Here is a 16,410-nt window from a genome sequence, read left to right on the forward strand (position 1 = left end):
TCTTTATTCCGAAATGTCAGCCTAGTGCTATCATTTTCCCTCAAGAAAAACATCTTCTAGCCAAAAGCAATATTCCAAATATTTAACACCCATTCAGAATACACACCAACCAGTAAACATGACTAGTGCAGACTGGCAGAATAGCATCCCTGCTTAACCTAAGGTCATGAAATATTGTTTGTGACAGAAATGATGACCCACTTCAATGTATTTTTTTTTTTAGTACAAAACTGTAATAAACTGGCTTATAGGAACTTAGTAAAACACAAAAATCTATTCATCATGCCATGTCACAATCCACACATTAAGCTAGCTCTCACTCAGCTCCTTATCTCACCTCCAGGTCACAGCTGTATTCGGTGCCATCTAAGAGGGTCACTTTACACTGGACAGTTTTGGTCTTCTTGGTGACTTTTTGAGATGCCTTCTCTGCTTTCAGTTCATTGGTCTGCACTTCCTTGGTCTCCCTCTTTGCTGCTTCTCCTTCAAATTTGTCTTCCTGTGTTTCCTTTACCTTCTCTTCTCTCTCCTTACTTACTAATTCAGTAGGCTGTTGAGGAAAAAAAATTAAATTGATACTATAGTCAACCAACTTGCAGATGACAACATATTAAAAGGAAAATGTTTCATAAGAATCAGGATCGTTACTTTAAACACTGTAACTCTCAGATTTTTAAAGACTTGAAAATTCCAATAGAAAGTATATTTCCCCTCATCCTCTTCTCATGGTCAAAATTCTCATTTTGCCAAGTTGGTTATGTAGCATTAAATGAATCAAAGAAACTACATCCCAGCAACTACAATTTAAGTATCATCTCCAATAATAACATTTCCAATTAAAATCTTATACCATGGCAAAATCTAGGCTTTGTTAGGCAACCAAAATGCGCACACACAAATCTACTATTTACTGTCCGGTGAAAACTTAAAAGAGGCATAAAAGAGCATTCTGTTTAAAAAACAGATGGCAGGGCTCAGAGTATCTATCTCACCTTAACAGGTTACAGACACGAATTTTTTAGCAATGTGCATATATAGTGGAGTTTTTTTTCAAGGAGTAACAGGGAAAGGCTATGGTAGACCAATCTAAGACCCATTCCGTATACATTAAGCCAAAGCAGTATCTCAGTACAATAAATCTGGAAATGATCCAAAACAAACCCTTTTTGTTATGTGGTTACGCTATCAGGTTTTCATTTCCAGGCAATTATTCCCAAACATACCTGCGTCTCCACTTTGCTCACTGAGGGTTTTTCTTCCTTGACTTCAACCTTAATCTCTTGTTGTTTCTTCTGAGCCATTTCTTCAGCATCACCCTTATCCTGTCTCTGTTCTTCCGGAAGGGGTTCCTCTTTATCTAAGACCTGTTCTTCAACAACAGCTTGGGTGGGTTCTTTTTTATCTCCTCCATCTTTGGCCACTACTAAGGTATATGACTTTTGCTTCTTAAGCCATGGCGGTAAGAACCGAGAAATACCCCTGCTCTCAGATGTTTCCTTCTCTCTCTTCTGGCGGCGTAGACTACTTTGGCTTTCAGCTGCAGGAGCTGGCTGGGAACCTTTTTCCTCCTCTAGATCGGATGACTGATTCTGCTGATTTTCTGCTACTTCTTTAGGCTTTTCCTTGGTTGCATCTGTTCCTAACTGGCCAGAGTCCTTCTTCACTTCAGACGCAGAGCCTACTTCAGTAGTCATGGTCACAGCTTATGCTGTAATCAAAACAAAAATCACAAAATGTCATTTTATAAGTTCTCTCAAATTCAGTTTGGTTGCAAGGGGCATGATAAGGAAAGATGGGAAGGGGAGTAACAGATAACTGGGAGAAAGCACATCAAGAAAGAAGACTGAAAAGCCTAAGACAAAATGGAGACTGTTGCTCTAACTTTTAGAATTCTCTATCAGAATCACAGACCCAAAACTAGCATCACAATAGAACTCTGTGTGTTCTAAGTTCTATATAGTTATAAAATCATCAAGAACTCAAGAAACAGGGATTGATTTTATTTGCTTTCAACTTGTTATAAACAATAATTGATTTTTAAAATCCAATTTTTTAAAGAAAAAGTATTTTTATCTGTACTTGGTATTCTTTATTCTGTAACATGAAAACATTATCAACAGTGCTAGTAAGCAATGAGACACATTTCACTACAATTTCATACATTAAACCCAAAATCTATCAAAGTGCTAGATATTAGAAAAACCAATTTTAAGTGTATGGTGTGTAACAGCAAGAAGGTAAAATCTGGAACAAAAACATATTATTCTGTGTTCCAATATTAAATCCCGTAATTCACCAACAATGTTCCAATGCAAAAGTTAAATCTTCTGGAAAAGGTACTCAAATTCTAATCAAAACCCCAAACCTCCATCCCACCCAACCGTAATCACACTTTTCTTTGTATATATAAGAAAAATACCTAAGGGCCATAATCCATACCAAATGAAGACATTATGAGGTGGAAAAAATGCATCCGACGATTGCTCTTATCATAACTAAATTAGAACAAAATTTAAATTAATTCTGAAAATAACTAAATTTTACATAAGCAAAGAGGGACTTTTAAAGTGTTGCAGCATGATGACATAAAGGACAACAGGCAGGGCCTGCAGAGACAGCTGATCACATTCACTCTCCCCTCCCTTGCCAATAATAAGCGCCCAGAGTCCTGGCACCCTGGACAACGAGCAGTGTCCCAGCTATCTTCAAAGGTGATAAAACCTTAGAGACGGACATGGTGTATTCTAGTAGTCCCAGCTACTTGGGAGTCTGAGACAAGAAACATGCTTGAGCCCAGAGTCTGAGGCCAGCCTGAGAAACAGAGTGAGACCCTAAGTCTTAAAAAATTTTTTTCTTAACTTTTTAAGTGGTACAAACTTGAATAAGTCAAAAAAAAGTACACTTGTTTTAAAGCTTTATTAAGACATAATTCATGTACCATAAATTTCACCCTCTTAAAGTATACAGTTAGTGATTTTGAGTATACTCACAAGGTTGTGCAACCATCATCACTAATTCTAGAGCATTTTCATCACTCCAGAAAGAAATCCTGTGCCCATTAGTAGTCACTCTGCATTCCCCCTCACCCCCGGCAACCTTATGAATATATCCAAAACCAGCCACTTTAAAAGGGTGAATTTTGTGATATGTTAATTTTCTCAATAAAAATAACTTAAAAATGTTTTTCACATCTAATATGCAACCACAAAAATAGTCAAGTCAATTTGCCTATATTTAATGGCTTCTATGATGTGGTAAGCCATAGGCACATGAATAAAGACAACCTTTGAGGAGCTAAGGGAGTGAGGGCTACAAATAAGCATAGATAAGTCAATAGCATGTTGCACAAAAAGCACAGGACTAGGCCAGGTGCGGTGGCTCATGCCTATAATCCCAGCACTTTGGGAGGCTGAGGAGGGTGGACCACTTGAGGTCAGGAGTTCGAGACCATCCTGGCTTGAACATGGCAAAATCCCATCTCTACTAAAAATACAAAAATTAGCCGAGCGTGGTGGCACGTCTCTGTAATCCCAGCTACTTGGGAGGCTGAGGCAGGAGAATTGTTTGACCCGGGAGGCAGAGGTTGCAGTGAGCCAAGATTGTGTCACTGCACTCCAGCCTAGACAACAGAGCGAGATCCTGTCTCAAAACAACAACAACAACAACAACAACAATAACGACAACAACAACAAGCAGCAAAGGACTTAACCCACCAGGTTAGGAGAAGAAAAGGGTCACCAGGCAGGCGTTTCTGCAGAAGTTGACATCTGAGTTTATTTTTTTATTGGGTACTCATTATTCAGACAAAATAGCCAGAATGGAAGGTATGTGTCAGGCATAGGGAGTTGTGTGGAAACATGAGAACATTCCTCATAAAAAAGGAAACCACAGGCACAGAACAATAATCCTCTGTACAAGTGAAGTGGGGGCTTATGAGTGAAGATAGGACGGGCGGAAGCTGAACTGGTAATAATGAAGTAAGAAAGGAAGGCAGAAGCCAAAACATAAAAGATTTTGTGTTATTTTAAAGGCAATGCGGGGGTTATTTGAAAAGCAATGAGAAGTTACATAAGTGCTTGAAGTAGAGGAGAAATGTAATAAGATTCTCATTTCACTTAGCCCAACTTGGCTGTAAAGTACAGGATGAAAGAAAAAACTGAAGCAGAAAGACATCCAGGAGATTGGGTTGATCCGATCTCTGGTTGATCCAGACCTGAGAAGACGATGGTCTCTACTATGGCAGAAAACAGTAGGGTAAAGGACAAGATATTAATCTAAAGGTAAAGAAGTAGAGTGGATATGACTTGATATCCAGGCTGAATATAGAAAGTCAAAGAGAGGAAAGAGTCAAGGAAAATGCCCAGGTCATGGAAGACTAGGGCGATGGTAGAAACATTCATGGAAATGGGGAACACCTGTAAAAGTGGGTCTGGCTGACATATATAATTCAATTTTGAATTCACTATGATTGAGAAGTTGTGGAGATGTCTAGATGACCCCGAGACAAGCAGGTTTTGATTGGAGACTAGATACACACTAGAGATAGGGTTTGGACGTTGTCAGCATATGGGTGATAGCAGGAGATACATCACCTAGAGAAAAAGGGTAGCTTAAACTTAGAGGATCCTTAAAAGAGCTCTTATCACCATCAACATGTAAGGTCAGGCAGAAGAAAACGCATGAGGGCCAGGAGAAATACATAGCGAGGCAGGGAGATCAGGGGACAGTAATATCCTTGACAGCAATGCTATGTAAGAGGGAATAGTTAACTATCCTACCTACATATTCTATGCTGCTTCTCATTCTCAGGTATTTGAAATTCAAAAGTATATCTTCCAACGAGACCCGAGGACAGGTAAGCCAGCTCCATATTGCACAGAAAACCTTTTTTCCTTCTTTAACGTACCATTTCCCATGTACCATTTAAGTGGACAGTATTATTTACTTTAATCATGAAATAACCAAAGTATATTTCTAGTATATACTCTCTAGCTACATTCTAAGAGCTGAATAAATGTCCTGGTAAAATTAAAACCAAAATGCCCCATACTTGTCTAAGCTAACCAAGGTAAATTGGCAGCTCTCTAATTACTTTGGCTGTGAGAAACAGTCTGGGAACCAATCAGCTAAGGCTGCTTTTTGGCCAAAATATTTTAGAAGCAGTGAAATATAAAATTTGAGTTTCCAGTATTATGTTAAAAGCATTAATAGTTGTTTATATTTTAATCATAAGGGTCACTACTCACTGTTTACTGTCTGACACAGTACCCATAATCTGTTTCTCAAAATATTCTACAAAGTATGTATTATCCCTATTTTACAAATAATAAACAGAAGTCACTTATCCAAGGCCACTAATGGAGAACCACCCAGCTGTGTATACCTTCCCTCACACACACTTCAAATGCAATCACAGTTCCATTATGTGTGAATGACCTGCTCAACCACAGAGTCCTTGGCCTAGTACTCAAAGAAGGCTCCTGCCAGTTAATGAAACTGACTATAAAATAACAAAAATGTGTTCTCAGATTTATTCAGAATACTCTCTCTTAAAAGTAAGAAATTTATAGATGAATTTAAATCACAAAGAAAATCCCATTTGAACGTTATTGCTTGACCATGTAATCATAACTGAGCCGGTCAACAGAAACTGAAGACAAAGTACAAATACAGACATGAAGAGCACCAACAAAACCATATGGTTAAGCCTCACAAAGTCATCCTCAATCACCACTGTATTCACAACACCTACAAGGGTTAAGAGCCTCAAAAGTGACGATCATTGTCACCCATCCAAATAGAAGTTACAAGACAGAAAACAATGGAAAAGACTAATTGGATCATTACTCAACATATTCTTGAAACAGTTTCAAGAGTTCAACAGAGCTCAAAACAAAACACTACCTTCTTTGTTGATAAAATGGTTTCTTGAACAAATTACCACCATCAAGAAAACATGATTACAGTACATTCACTCACCCTAATTATCATGCCTATAACCCTGAGTTTCTTTCAGATGTGGATAAGCCTTTAAACTCTATCACCCATGAAAATGAGAACTCTTGCAGTGGAATGCTGACATTCCCTCTAAAACGAAAGCTCCATGAGGGCTGGGATCTTTCTTTTATATACTGCTATGTTTCCAGCATCTAGACTGGCACATAATAGGTACCTAATAAGTACTTACTAAGTGAGTATTGTTCAGTCATCTAGCCTAATATCCTCACTTTATTTTATCAACAACAAAACTGAGGATCAGAAAGACCAGGAGATTTGCCTGAGATGGTAAAGTCAGATGGGCAAGCCAAAGCTGGAACTAAGGTTTCCCAAATTCTGGCAATGCTCATTGACTAATATTTAATTATAATTACCCAAAATCCATCATTAGTATAGTTATATAATACATTAAGTAATGATCTTTCTACTTACCATCAACCAAAAAGAACACTGCTGTGAACAGCCCGCCCATTAGACAAGCATGTGGTTTTGACACAATTACCATGTTGGCATGCTCCATCTGGGTTGATAAAAGTATTCGTTATTGTGACAGCTTCATGAGAAAAAGCATGCATCATTTAACATGCAATGAAGCAGAAAACCATCATCAACAGAGGATCAGTACTGGTTAGGTAAGGAGCTGTGTTACATAAACCCATTCTTTTTTTTTCCAAAGTTTAAAAAAGGAGGTACATTTTAACGTGCTATCTCTATCAGTAGGCTGAACTGCCAACCATATAACATCATGCTACTTAAAACATTGGCCCTTAATCAGAATACTACAGCCAGCAAAGCAAAGCAGATACACAACCTTACAAACATACAAACAACTTCAAGCAAGGGGTTCATGCTAATTCTTGGGTTCAGATGTTTCCTTAAAACCTTGAGGAAACTGGGACCTTACTGTTAATAAAACCCCTGAGCAGGGAACAGGGTAGGTGCTGCTGCCAGCTGAGTAGCTCCCATTCTCTGCTGAGATCACAAGCAATATGAGGGTCTTTGATTTCTACCAAGAGAGCTCAACCCATTTTTTAAGGACCCAAGATTCACAAAATGGGAAGGAATGCATTTCTAAGCTTCAAAAATGGTAGCGAGAGGATGGAGGGAGGCTTTCACTTGAGCTTTGAGAAAACAACAAAACTTTGCAACAAATAACCATTGAACTTTAAACATACTGGCAATGTATAGACAGCTCTAATCTGGCCATTTTCTACATCTGACAAAACTAGTTTTCATCTGCTTGTGGGTAGAGGATATGTAGAGCATCCTGCTGATACCCACAATCAAGTGCTTGTACGTTCACCTCCCCAAAGGGTCTATAGCTATTAAAAGAGAAGGTCTTTTAATACTGCACTATTTGATGCCATTAACGCATCAAACGTGGGGGGGAAAAAAAACAAATATAGAAATGATTCAGCAGCCACCTAACTCTACTTGAGAAATAATGGAGTGATGCTTCTCAAATATATTCATCATTTGAAAGGAGAAGGGGAAAAGGCAGGAGAGGCAGGGGTGGAGGGGGAGGAGGAAGAGAGAGGAGAGGGAGGGGGAAGGGGAACAAGGAAGAAGAAATATCTGGAGGAAGAAGGAATAACAAAAACAAGCAGATTTAGAGCACCAGAGTGCAAGTAAGTCCTTACCCTCATAGGTTTATGTTTCTTAAATGTCAGATGGTCTAGAAAATACTATACTTCATATTCAAGTAAGTATAAATACATTCCAAAGGGACTATTTGTTAGTTCATATTATCTATATAGGGAGGATGAACAAGTAATCCAATGCTGCTCACCCTAGTTACCTTTATAACCCACTATATCACTTGTTTATTTATTTTTAAAGGGATAAGGAACCTATTAGAGAGACAGAACTATTACTATAAAGATGTAAACTAATATCCAGTTTAAATTAAACTCACACATACAAAACATATGAACTACAATCTTCGCTAGTTCAAGTCTAGATGGGATCAGGTGACATTCAGAGCATATATTTCTTCCACTCTTTCTCCTTTTTAACAGAACCTAAATTTTGTTCCACTTCCCCCCTTCCATATGTGTTTCAACAGAGGCTAGCTCCAGATGGGCCTGAAGGGTAGCATCTACTGGTCTAGGGCAATCGTGGTAGTCTCCCACCCTTTGCCAAGAAAATATGCACAAAGTCCACTGGTGGGCTTCTGGAAAAGGATCTCTCCCTCTAAAAAGAGCCACAGGAAGAGGAGGCCCCTTCTGCTGTCTCTGAACATTGTATACATAACTCTGTTAAATGCTGTTGTCATCTTGAATCCACAGAGAAGAAAAAGCCTGGTGACACACTGTCATACAACAAAGGACACTAGCAAGAGAATCACAGAGAAGAGGGCTCAATGAGCCAGGGATTTCAGTGACTTGTACTCAAAAACATCTTGATGTTGACTTCTGCATATTCTGAGGAGAGCATTAGAAAATAAGCATTAAGAAACTGAGAGTACATATAGATCTCAGGTCATCATTACTCCCACTTGCATTTTATGACCCTCATACCTAAGAGCTATGGTTGTCAAAGTATTCCATTTTTTCCAAATGATGTTCAATTTTTTAAAACCTAATACTTGAGTTAATATTAGTGAGATAAACCATTAATTCTTTATTCTAACAACTCTAAATAAAAATGAAACAAAAAAAAAATCTTACTTTATCAACATATGAGTCCCTTTCTTCATATGTTGGAGAGACGGGTATATGAAAACTAAGGCATACTTTTTTTTTTTTTTTTTTTTTTTTGTCGCCAGGGCTGGAGTACAGTGGCCGGATCTCAGCTCACTGCAAGCTCCGCCTCCCGGGTTTATGCCATTCTCCTGCCTCAGCCTCCCAAGTAGCTGGGACTACAGGCGCCCGTCACCTCGCCCGGCTAGTTTTTTGTATTTTTTTAGTAGAGACGGGGTTTCACCGTGTTAGCCAGGATGGTCTCGATCTCCTGACCTCGTGATCCGCCCGTCTCGGCCTCCCAAAGTGCTGGGATTACAGGCTTGAGCCACCGCGCCCGGCCAAGGCATACTTTTAAATAACATCCAGTAGCAATAACAATCTTCTTTGTTGAAAGCAAGTCCCCACTGCTGTCATTAAGGATGGAGTCAAGAAAAAGACATGTGCCAGGCAAAGCATTCTCCACCAGCAACTAAGGCAATCTTGGAAATGGATACAATTTCCTGAAGTTAAAGCTAAACAACCAGAGGCCACACAAATCATGAAGGACTCTAATATTGGATATCTTTATTCACATAACCATAATGCATATAAACCTTGTAATACTGGCAATCCAACAACACACACTAGCAGAGATGACAGAGACATCCAGAACCCTGCTGAGTTCTCATCAATCAATTATGCACACTGAGTAGTATGGTCAGAAATTTTGGTGAACGGCATCTGCTCCAATTCCTTCTCTCAGGTAGAGACCCAATTCTGCGTAATAATCAAAGCTGAAGCTATATTCTTTCTTTTCTTTTGCTTTTTTTTTCAGATGGAGTTTCCCTCTGTCGCCCAGGGCTGAAGTGCCATGGCATGTTATCAGCTTACTGCAATCTCCACCTGCTGGGTTCAAGCGATTCTCCTGCCTCAGCCTCCCGACTAGCTGGGATTACAGGTGCATGCCACCATGCCTGGCTAATTTTTGTATTTTTAGTAGAGACAGGGTTTCTCCATGTTGACCAGGCTGGTCTCAAACTCCTGACCTCAAGTGATCCACCCGCCTCAGCCTCCCAAAGTGCTGGGATTACAGGCATGAGCCACCACGTCCAGCCTGAAGCTACATTCTTTCTGTGAGAAGTTACCTATGTCTGAATAAAATAGCCTGGTGGTTTGGAGATCAAGACTGGGAAATAAAACAGGATTAGAATTTCAGCTCTGCTTATTAGCCATGTAACTGCAGACAAGTTATTTTAGCCTTGCTGAGTTTCAGCTTCCTCATAAGCAAAAAAAAAAAAAAAAAAGGATAATAAAATGTACTCATTGGTTGATTCCAAGTATTAGATTAGATGCTATAATACATAAAGTGCCTGGCACATAATAAATTCATAATAAATGATCAGCCACTGTCATCACATAGAGATTCTGCCAAGAAAATAACTATATTTGTTTACTAAAAAAAAACAGTAATGGTAGTAATAACAGTAATCATAACATAAATAATCATGATAATATCAGTTATTTGTTAAACACTGCTCTAGAAACATTGCATGCAGCAACTTGAACCTTCTCAACCCTTTTAGGAAGGAACTGAAATTATTCTCATGTTACAGATGAAAAAGGTAAAAAGAGGATAGATGGGTTGGTCAAAGCCATATAACCAATAAAGAGAAGTGCCACAATTCAAACCCAGGCCGTCCAGCTCTAAAGACCTTGTCCAACACTGCCTTCAATCCCAAAACGACTTCACTACTGTATAACTTGCACCTAGCATGATGCCTGACAGCTAATGATTTGTTGAAAAGTGAAATTGATAATTACCACTATGTTTTGGGGCTTTATAATCATTAGCAGGATGTTCTAACGGAGCACCCCTCGTGAATTTCAGTGACCATCAGGATGTGAGTGGGGTCACTATCTTATCCTCTTCTTTCAAAACAAGTGTTTATTGAGTACTCTCAAAGCATATGCACCAGGCACCAGTAATACAGATGAAAGAATCCTGCTCTCAGTATAGTGGGAGACATAGGTAATAAGATTAGCATTCATGGGTCAAACAACTTGTAACCAATTCATAAATCTTGGTAATTCAGATTTTAAAATAACTACTAGCTTGAAAAGCAGCCACGATTTTCTTGTTATCTCTTCAGGAAATCACACAATGAATGGTCCTTCATAGGAAATGCTGGTTAAACACTCATAACATACAAATAGTCATTACATGCTTTTTAGAGAGGAATAATTCTCTTTCCCATTTTTATTTGGTCTCTATCTGAATTCAAGTAACCTAAATTTAAAAGTCCAATAAAACAAGCTTGGGTGTAAGTTGCCTCAACATTAAAAAAATAAAAAACAAATTGTATTTTTAAATTTTTGGCTAGGCCAATTTAAATCATTGGTCCAATGGTAGAGAAAGTGGCTAATGGATAAACAGAGAAGAAAGAAAAGAAAAGAAAAGAAAAGAAAAGAAAAGAAAAGAAAAGAAAAGAAAAGAAAAGAAAAGAAAAGAAAAGAAAAGAAAAGAAAAGAAAAGAAGAGAAAAGAAAAGAAGGAAAGAAGGAAAGAAGACAAATGGCACATAAACATATGAAGAGGTGCTTGTCACACCTTTAGAAGAAGAAATGAAACTAAAAATTCAGAATGGAGACATCCAAAAGTGTAATCATGCACTCACTGAGCAAGACTATGGGAACGAAGGCATTCTCAAACAACTGCTAGCAGAAGAATAAACTGGTATGGGCCCAGTGGAAGTCAATTTGCCAACAGCTTTCAAAATTCCAAATGTGTCCGCACTTTAGTAATCCTGCTTGTGGTAATGCAGGGGTGGCTTCCCTGGGCCACACTGGAAAAAGAAGAATGTCTTGGGCCACACATAAAGTACACTAACAATAGCTGATGAGATTAAAAAAACAAAACAAAAAATCTCATAATGCTCTAAGAAAGTTTACAAATTTGTGTTGGGCAGAATTCAAAGCTGTCCCGGGCCTCGTGTGGCCTACAGGCCACAGGTTGGACAAGCTTGTGGTAAAGTATCCTACAGACATATTTGTGCACATGTAAAATAATTACGTAAAGGTGACTCACTACAACACTGTAAAAGCTAAGGATCCATGTCCATCAACAGGGGGCATTACACCACATTCATACAACAGAATACTATGCAACTGTAAAGAGAAAAGATGAGAAAGGCTACCACCCCAGTTGGGAAAATAACTCCAATTATTAAGTACATTGTTAAGTACAAACAGCAAGATTCAGATGGTATAAGTGATAGGTCACTTTATAGGGATAGGATACCTTATACAGACAGTACACCTTATAGGTTGAAAGTAAAGCATGTGGGAGATACACATACAAAGGATGTGAATATGGACACACACATTTTCCTTTAAATGAGTAAAGAAACTAGGGAAGGATGCAAGAGAGTAACAACAGTGATTACGCGGAATGGAGGGTGGCAGTCAATGGCGGATGACTGCCGAGGTACAGACGTGGGAGATGATGTTTTTACTGAGCAGAAGTTTTCATAAACTTAAGCACTTAAGTATTTTACTAGGAGAACAATATTTATGCATTAAGTGAACCCAGCTTGGTTAGCCAGCTTCCTTGGAGACAACACGTGTATGACTCCCACAAGCCACAATGCCACTTTGCCCTGTCACACAGCTCTAGCCACACAAATGAACGTCGATTCCAGCTGAGCAGTAGCATTAAGATGGCCTAAGCTTTGGATTTCCTAGTGTATGAAGGTTAAGACTGTTTCTGTATCCTCAAAGAAACTGATTTCTGCCAGCCTCCACTTCAGTATATTTCACAAACCCACCACTTACCCCATCTAGATTGTTCCCCTAAGTAGTATAAGCTCAACACCCAAGCTTTTAGTGCAGCAACATTTTTTTTAAGAAGTGTATCAGTTCTTCATTTAAAAAAATACAGTTGTCCCTCAGTATCTGTGGGGGATTGGTCCACAGATACCCAAATCCACACATACTCAAGTCCCGCTGTCAGCCTTGCTGAACCTGTGGATCAGGAAACGTCAGCCATCTGTATCCGAGTTTAGCACCCTGCGAACAGTTATTTTCAACCTGAATTTGGTTGCAGATACAGAAGTGGCCTATATACAGGGCTGATTAGATTTACTGAAAAAACTCACACATAAGCGGACCTATGCGGTGCAGGCTCGTGTTGTTCAAGAGTCAATTACAGTTCCTGAGAAAACAGGAACTTGTTTTATGCTTGTTTTTTATCCTTTTTTACTCAGTGTGGACTTGAAACAAACAAGTGTCTTTTGCTGACAATAATATTGGTGCATATGCAGGCAGCATAAAAAGATTATTCGTATTATCTGCTGGAGGGCTGGGAACAGGGCACTTGGAAACAGAGTTCTCTGAAAGTTGGGGACTTTTTTTTTAAAGGCAGAATAAACAGAATGGGAAGAGTCCTATTAAATGTCTAAGCTGGTCATACATAAACATTCCCCAATCTCTTTCAGCAGCTTCCTCCTCACAGGGAAAAGCAGGAATAAAATTGGCCTGACAGCACAAGTTTGTCATCAAGTTTCCTGTCCACACCTCTTCCCTGCCCATCTGCTACTATATTCACATGAAGAGGGTAAAACTTTTGTGCAGATAAACAACTACATGTTCCTAGCACAGTGTTTGCATCCGGTGGCTTCCTGATAAGTATCTTTTGTGATGTTCCTGGCATTTAGGGAACATTTATTTGGGCCACCCCCCTATAATGAATGCTCCATAGTAAAAAAAAAATGCTAACGTGCAGTTTATTCCAGTGACATCATAACCACGCTCAAACCAGAGCAGGGCCAATACCAACAGACTCCCATGATCATGACAGATGCCAGCGAGCCTATTTTTCCTAAGCTCATCCCACAACTATCTTACGCATAAAATGGCTCCCCATCCCCATCATAAAACTCGTGCCCACTTGGTATCCAACAGTAATCAACAACCAGTCTAATACTATTTCTGTGTGAGTCAAACTCTAAAAAATAACAGTAGCAGTTCAGGAGGCATTTCCCAAATAAGCAAACGACAAATCCACCAAGGTTAACTGCACAGGATAAACGCACAGGCTGCAGATGCTGCATTTTAATAGGTCATAAGACAAAAGCTTGTCAAAGTCAATCAACTCCCCCACACTATGACAAGTCCACCAAGCTGGAGCCTACACTGATCTCACACTTTCAAATCCTCTTCTCTATAAGCTTTGGAATGCTGTAGTCAACAGGCATAAATACCTAAACCTCATAAAAAACATAATTCACTTCTTAAGTTTTGGCCGTTAGTTCTTCTGCCATTTTAAGTAGTTAAAGCAGTACTGAAGAGTTCTACCAATACATAGCATACATGCTAAAAACTAAGACTATAGACTGAATGACTTTTCTAGCTTAAGCAAGCATATCCAAATGCTGACCCCAGTCCACCGGCTGATCAGCAGAAGGTGCCAGAGAGTATCCAAATTATGGACCCTCCAAGCCTGGCGCGATAAGAGCAACTTTCCCTCGGCGGGAAAAGCTGTAACTACAATGGAATTACAGACATGCCATCTGGAGTGCTATAAAACCTTTTTTTTTTTTTCCTTAAAGTATTTCTACTCTGAGGATTCATTTAGTTCAGAACTACTTAGTGAGGACTTCAAATAACTATTTTTAGGTGCTGGTGGCTAGGATAAGTTTTTACTTCAGTGAAATGTATTTGTTTTCTTACAGGTAAAATTCTCGAAGTCCAACATTTGCAAAAGTGATTTGGTAGAGAATCACGCTGGAGAATAGGTCAGGCATTCAATGTCTGGAGTCCACCAAAAAATGCAAGCAAAACCAACATCAAAGTTAAAAATTTACCTTTCCAATGTAACTTGCCTTGTGATCCTGCTATGATACTAAACTATAGATCATCAATATATCATATCATCTGTACAGGAACACTACAAAGTAGATGCAGGGGACAACTGACTGTCCAGGTCATCAGCATCACCTCAACAGTTATCATTTATTCAGCTCCCACACCCACGATGCAAATAATTTGAAGAGACAAATCTTCCTTGTGACAATAAAAAAGAAAAACTTAAACTTCCCAAGTACACGTGCACCTCCCTCAAAATACCATAAACACTTCAGTGATATAGAGCATCCCTTACAGTGTCAACAATAAAAAAAGGAATCGCAGAGGTCATCGCTAATTATAGTGGCCCCGCTTTTCATTTTGTCAGGAAGTCTCAATGAAGCAAGAATCTTTTTGAAGACTGCTAGACTGTTAGATTATATAAAGAAAATGCAAGAAGATTTTTTCCCAAGTCTGGATGTCAGAATCTGGGCAATATACATTTTCACATGTATTCAATATGACAACCAATTAAATATTCAGTAATAAATGAAGATGTTGATACCTATTCTTATTCTATCAATATTTACTTAGGGTGTGACAACATCAAACCAATAACCAGACCTTGGTAACTGTTAAATGGCTACTAATCTGTAGACGCTAAAAACTGTGAACTCAAATCTCTGATAGCTACAGTACAGCTTCTTTTAATCAAACAAGTTAGGGTGAAAATGAAGCACTTTAGAAGTAAATTGAAAATTATAATTCTTTAAGATGCTAAAAAGAAAATAACTGCACACAATTAACCTTACATAGTCCTCACTGTGCTTCCGGAAATAATATAGTACTAATTTTGTACAGTATTATGTCATACCACTGAAAAAATTGTGAAACAACCAGACAAGCATATAAAAGAAACCAACTAGCTTCATTATTCTCATAGGTCAAACCTGAAACAGCTATCATGTTAAAGATAGCCTGACAAAAGTCAACATTTGCCTAGAAAAATGCAAACAAGACATCTAAAACTAAACTCGGCCCACTAGAAAAATGTATTTTTCATAGGGCTTAGTTCAAATATCACAACATATTCCCTTGTGAAACAGTGTACGTACTCAGATTCCATCTACTCTGTATATTAGTATTTTCCTAATTTTCAGTCCCCTGACTAGTCACACTTTCAATAGCAAACTTCCTCCACAAGCAGAAACAAACAAGCATGTATCACAAAACCCAACCACTGCAACAAAAACGTCCTAATAATCTCCCCCCTTGAAATACATACGCAGCTTTTAAGCACATCAAGCCCGCTCTCTGCTATTTCCTGTCATTGGAAAACTGTGGAAAGCTGATGGAAATCCAGCGTCCAAAAGCTTAATGAGCAAGACTGGCCCCACCCAAGCCAGACCCTGCTGGAGAGGGACATGCTCAGTAGAGAAGCCCAGTTTGGTTCCAAGTCACTTCATTCCTCAGCTAGAAAATGCACATGGGTCAAAGAAAAAAGTCTGCTTCCTGCTGCCTGTTCTACCCCACAAATGAAGAACCCTTCGGCATAGAAACTAGTTTTAATGACACAATTGTAATTCTATAATTTTTATAAAATTTTTCTATCCTGAGTTTTTTTCTCGTTTAGTTTTTGTGGTTATGATTTTTGCTTTGCTTCGGGTCTCCATCCTGCAACTTTGTTTTTATTTTTGTCATTTTAATTCATCCTAGAATAGACACCAAAAGTATATGTACACAACTTAAAGTGGTCCCCCCTTATCCTTGGGGAAAGAAGCCCAGTAGATGCCTGAAACCACTGAGAGTACCAAACCCGACTCATCAATTGGAACGTGTTTCTTCTGTTCATGTCTTCCACCCACAAATTTAATGCCTTGTACTTTTTAAATTTTCTTCCTTATTTTTAG

General features: G+C 38.8%; 1 protein-coding gene across 50 annotated transcripts in view; it reads right to left on the reverse strand.

The window, feature by feature from the left end:
* Window positions 1-16,410, reverse strand: part of EPB41L2 (erythrocyte membrane protein band 4.1 like 2) — a 227,960-nt gene that overhangs the window by 117,129 nt on the left and 94,421 nt on the right. For 40 of the 50 annotated variants that reach the window (XR_013416203.1, XR_013416205.1, XR_013416204.1 and 37 more), the window contains 2 exons: window positions 1,224-1,708; window positions 338-550 (listed from right to left, as the gene is read on the reverse strand). Coding sequence is in view for 38 of the 50 variants with exons in the window: in XM_028847120.2 (XP_028702953.1) it covers window positions 338-550; window positions 1,224-1,694 (684 nt within the window). In the remaining 12 variants the exon portion in view is untranslated. Of the gene's footprint in view, window positions 1-337; window positions 551-1,223; window positions 1,709-15,785; window positions 15,949-16,410 lie in introns of those variants that run through there. The other 10 variants (XR_013416206.1, XR_013416202.1, XR_013416197.1 and 7 more) reach the window with 1 other exon arrangement.

The sequence above is a fragment of the Macaca mulatta genome, chromosome 4 (genome assembly GCF_049350105.2).
Source record: "Macaca mulatta isolate MMU2019108-1 chromosome 4, T2T-MMU8v2.0, whole genome shotgun sequence".
NCBI classification, from domain to species: Eukaryota; Metazoa; Chordata; class Mammalia; order Primates; family Cercopithecidae; genus Macaca; species Macaca mulatta.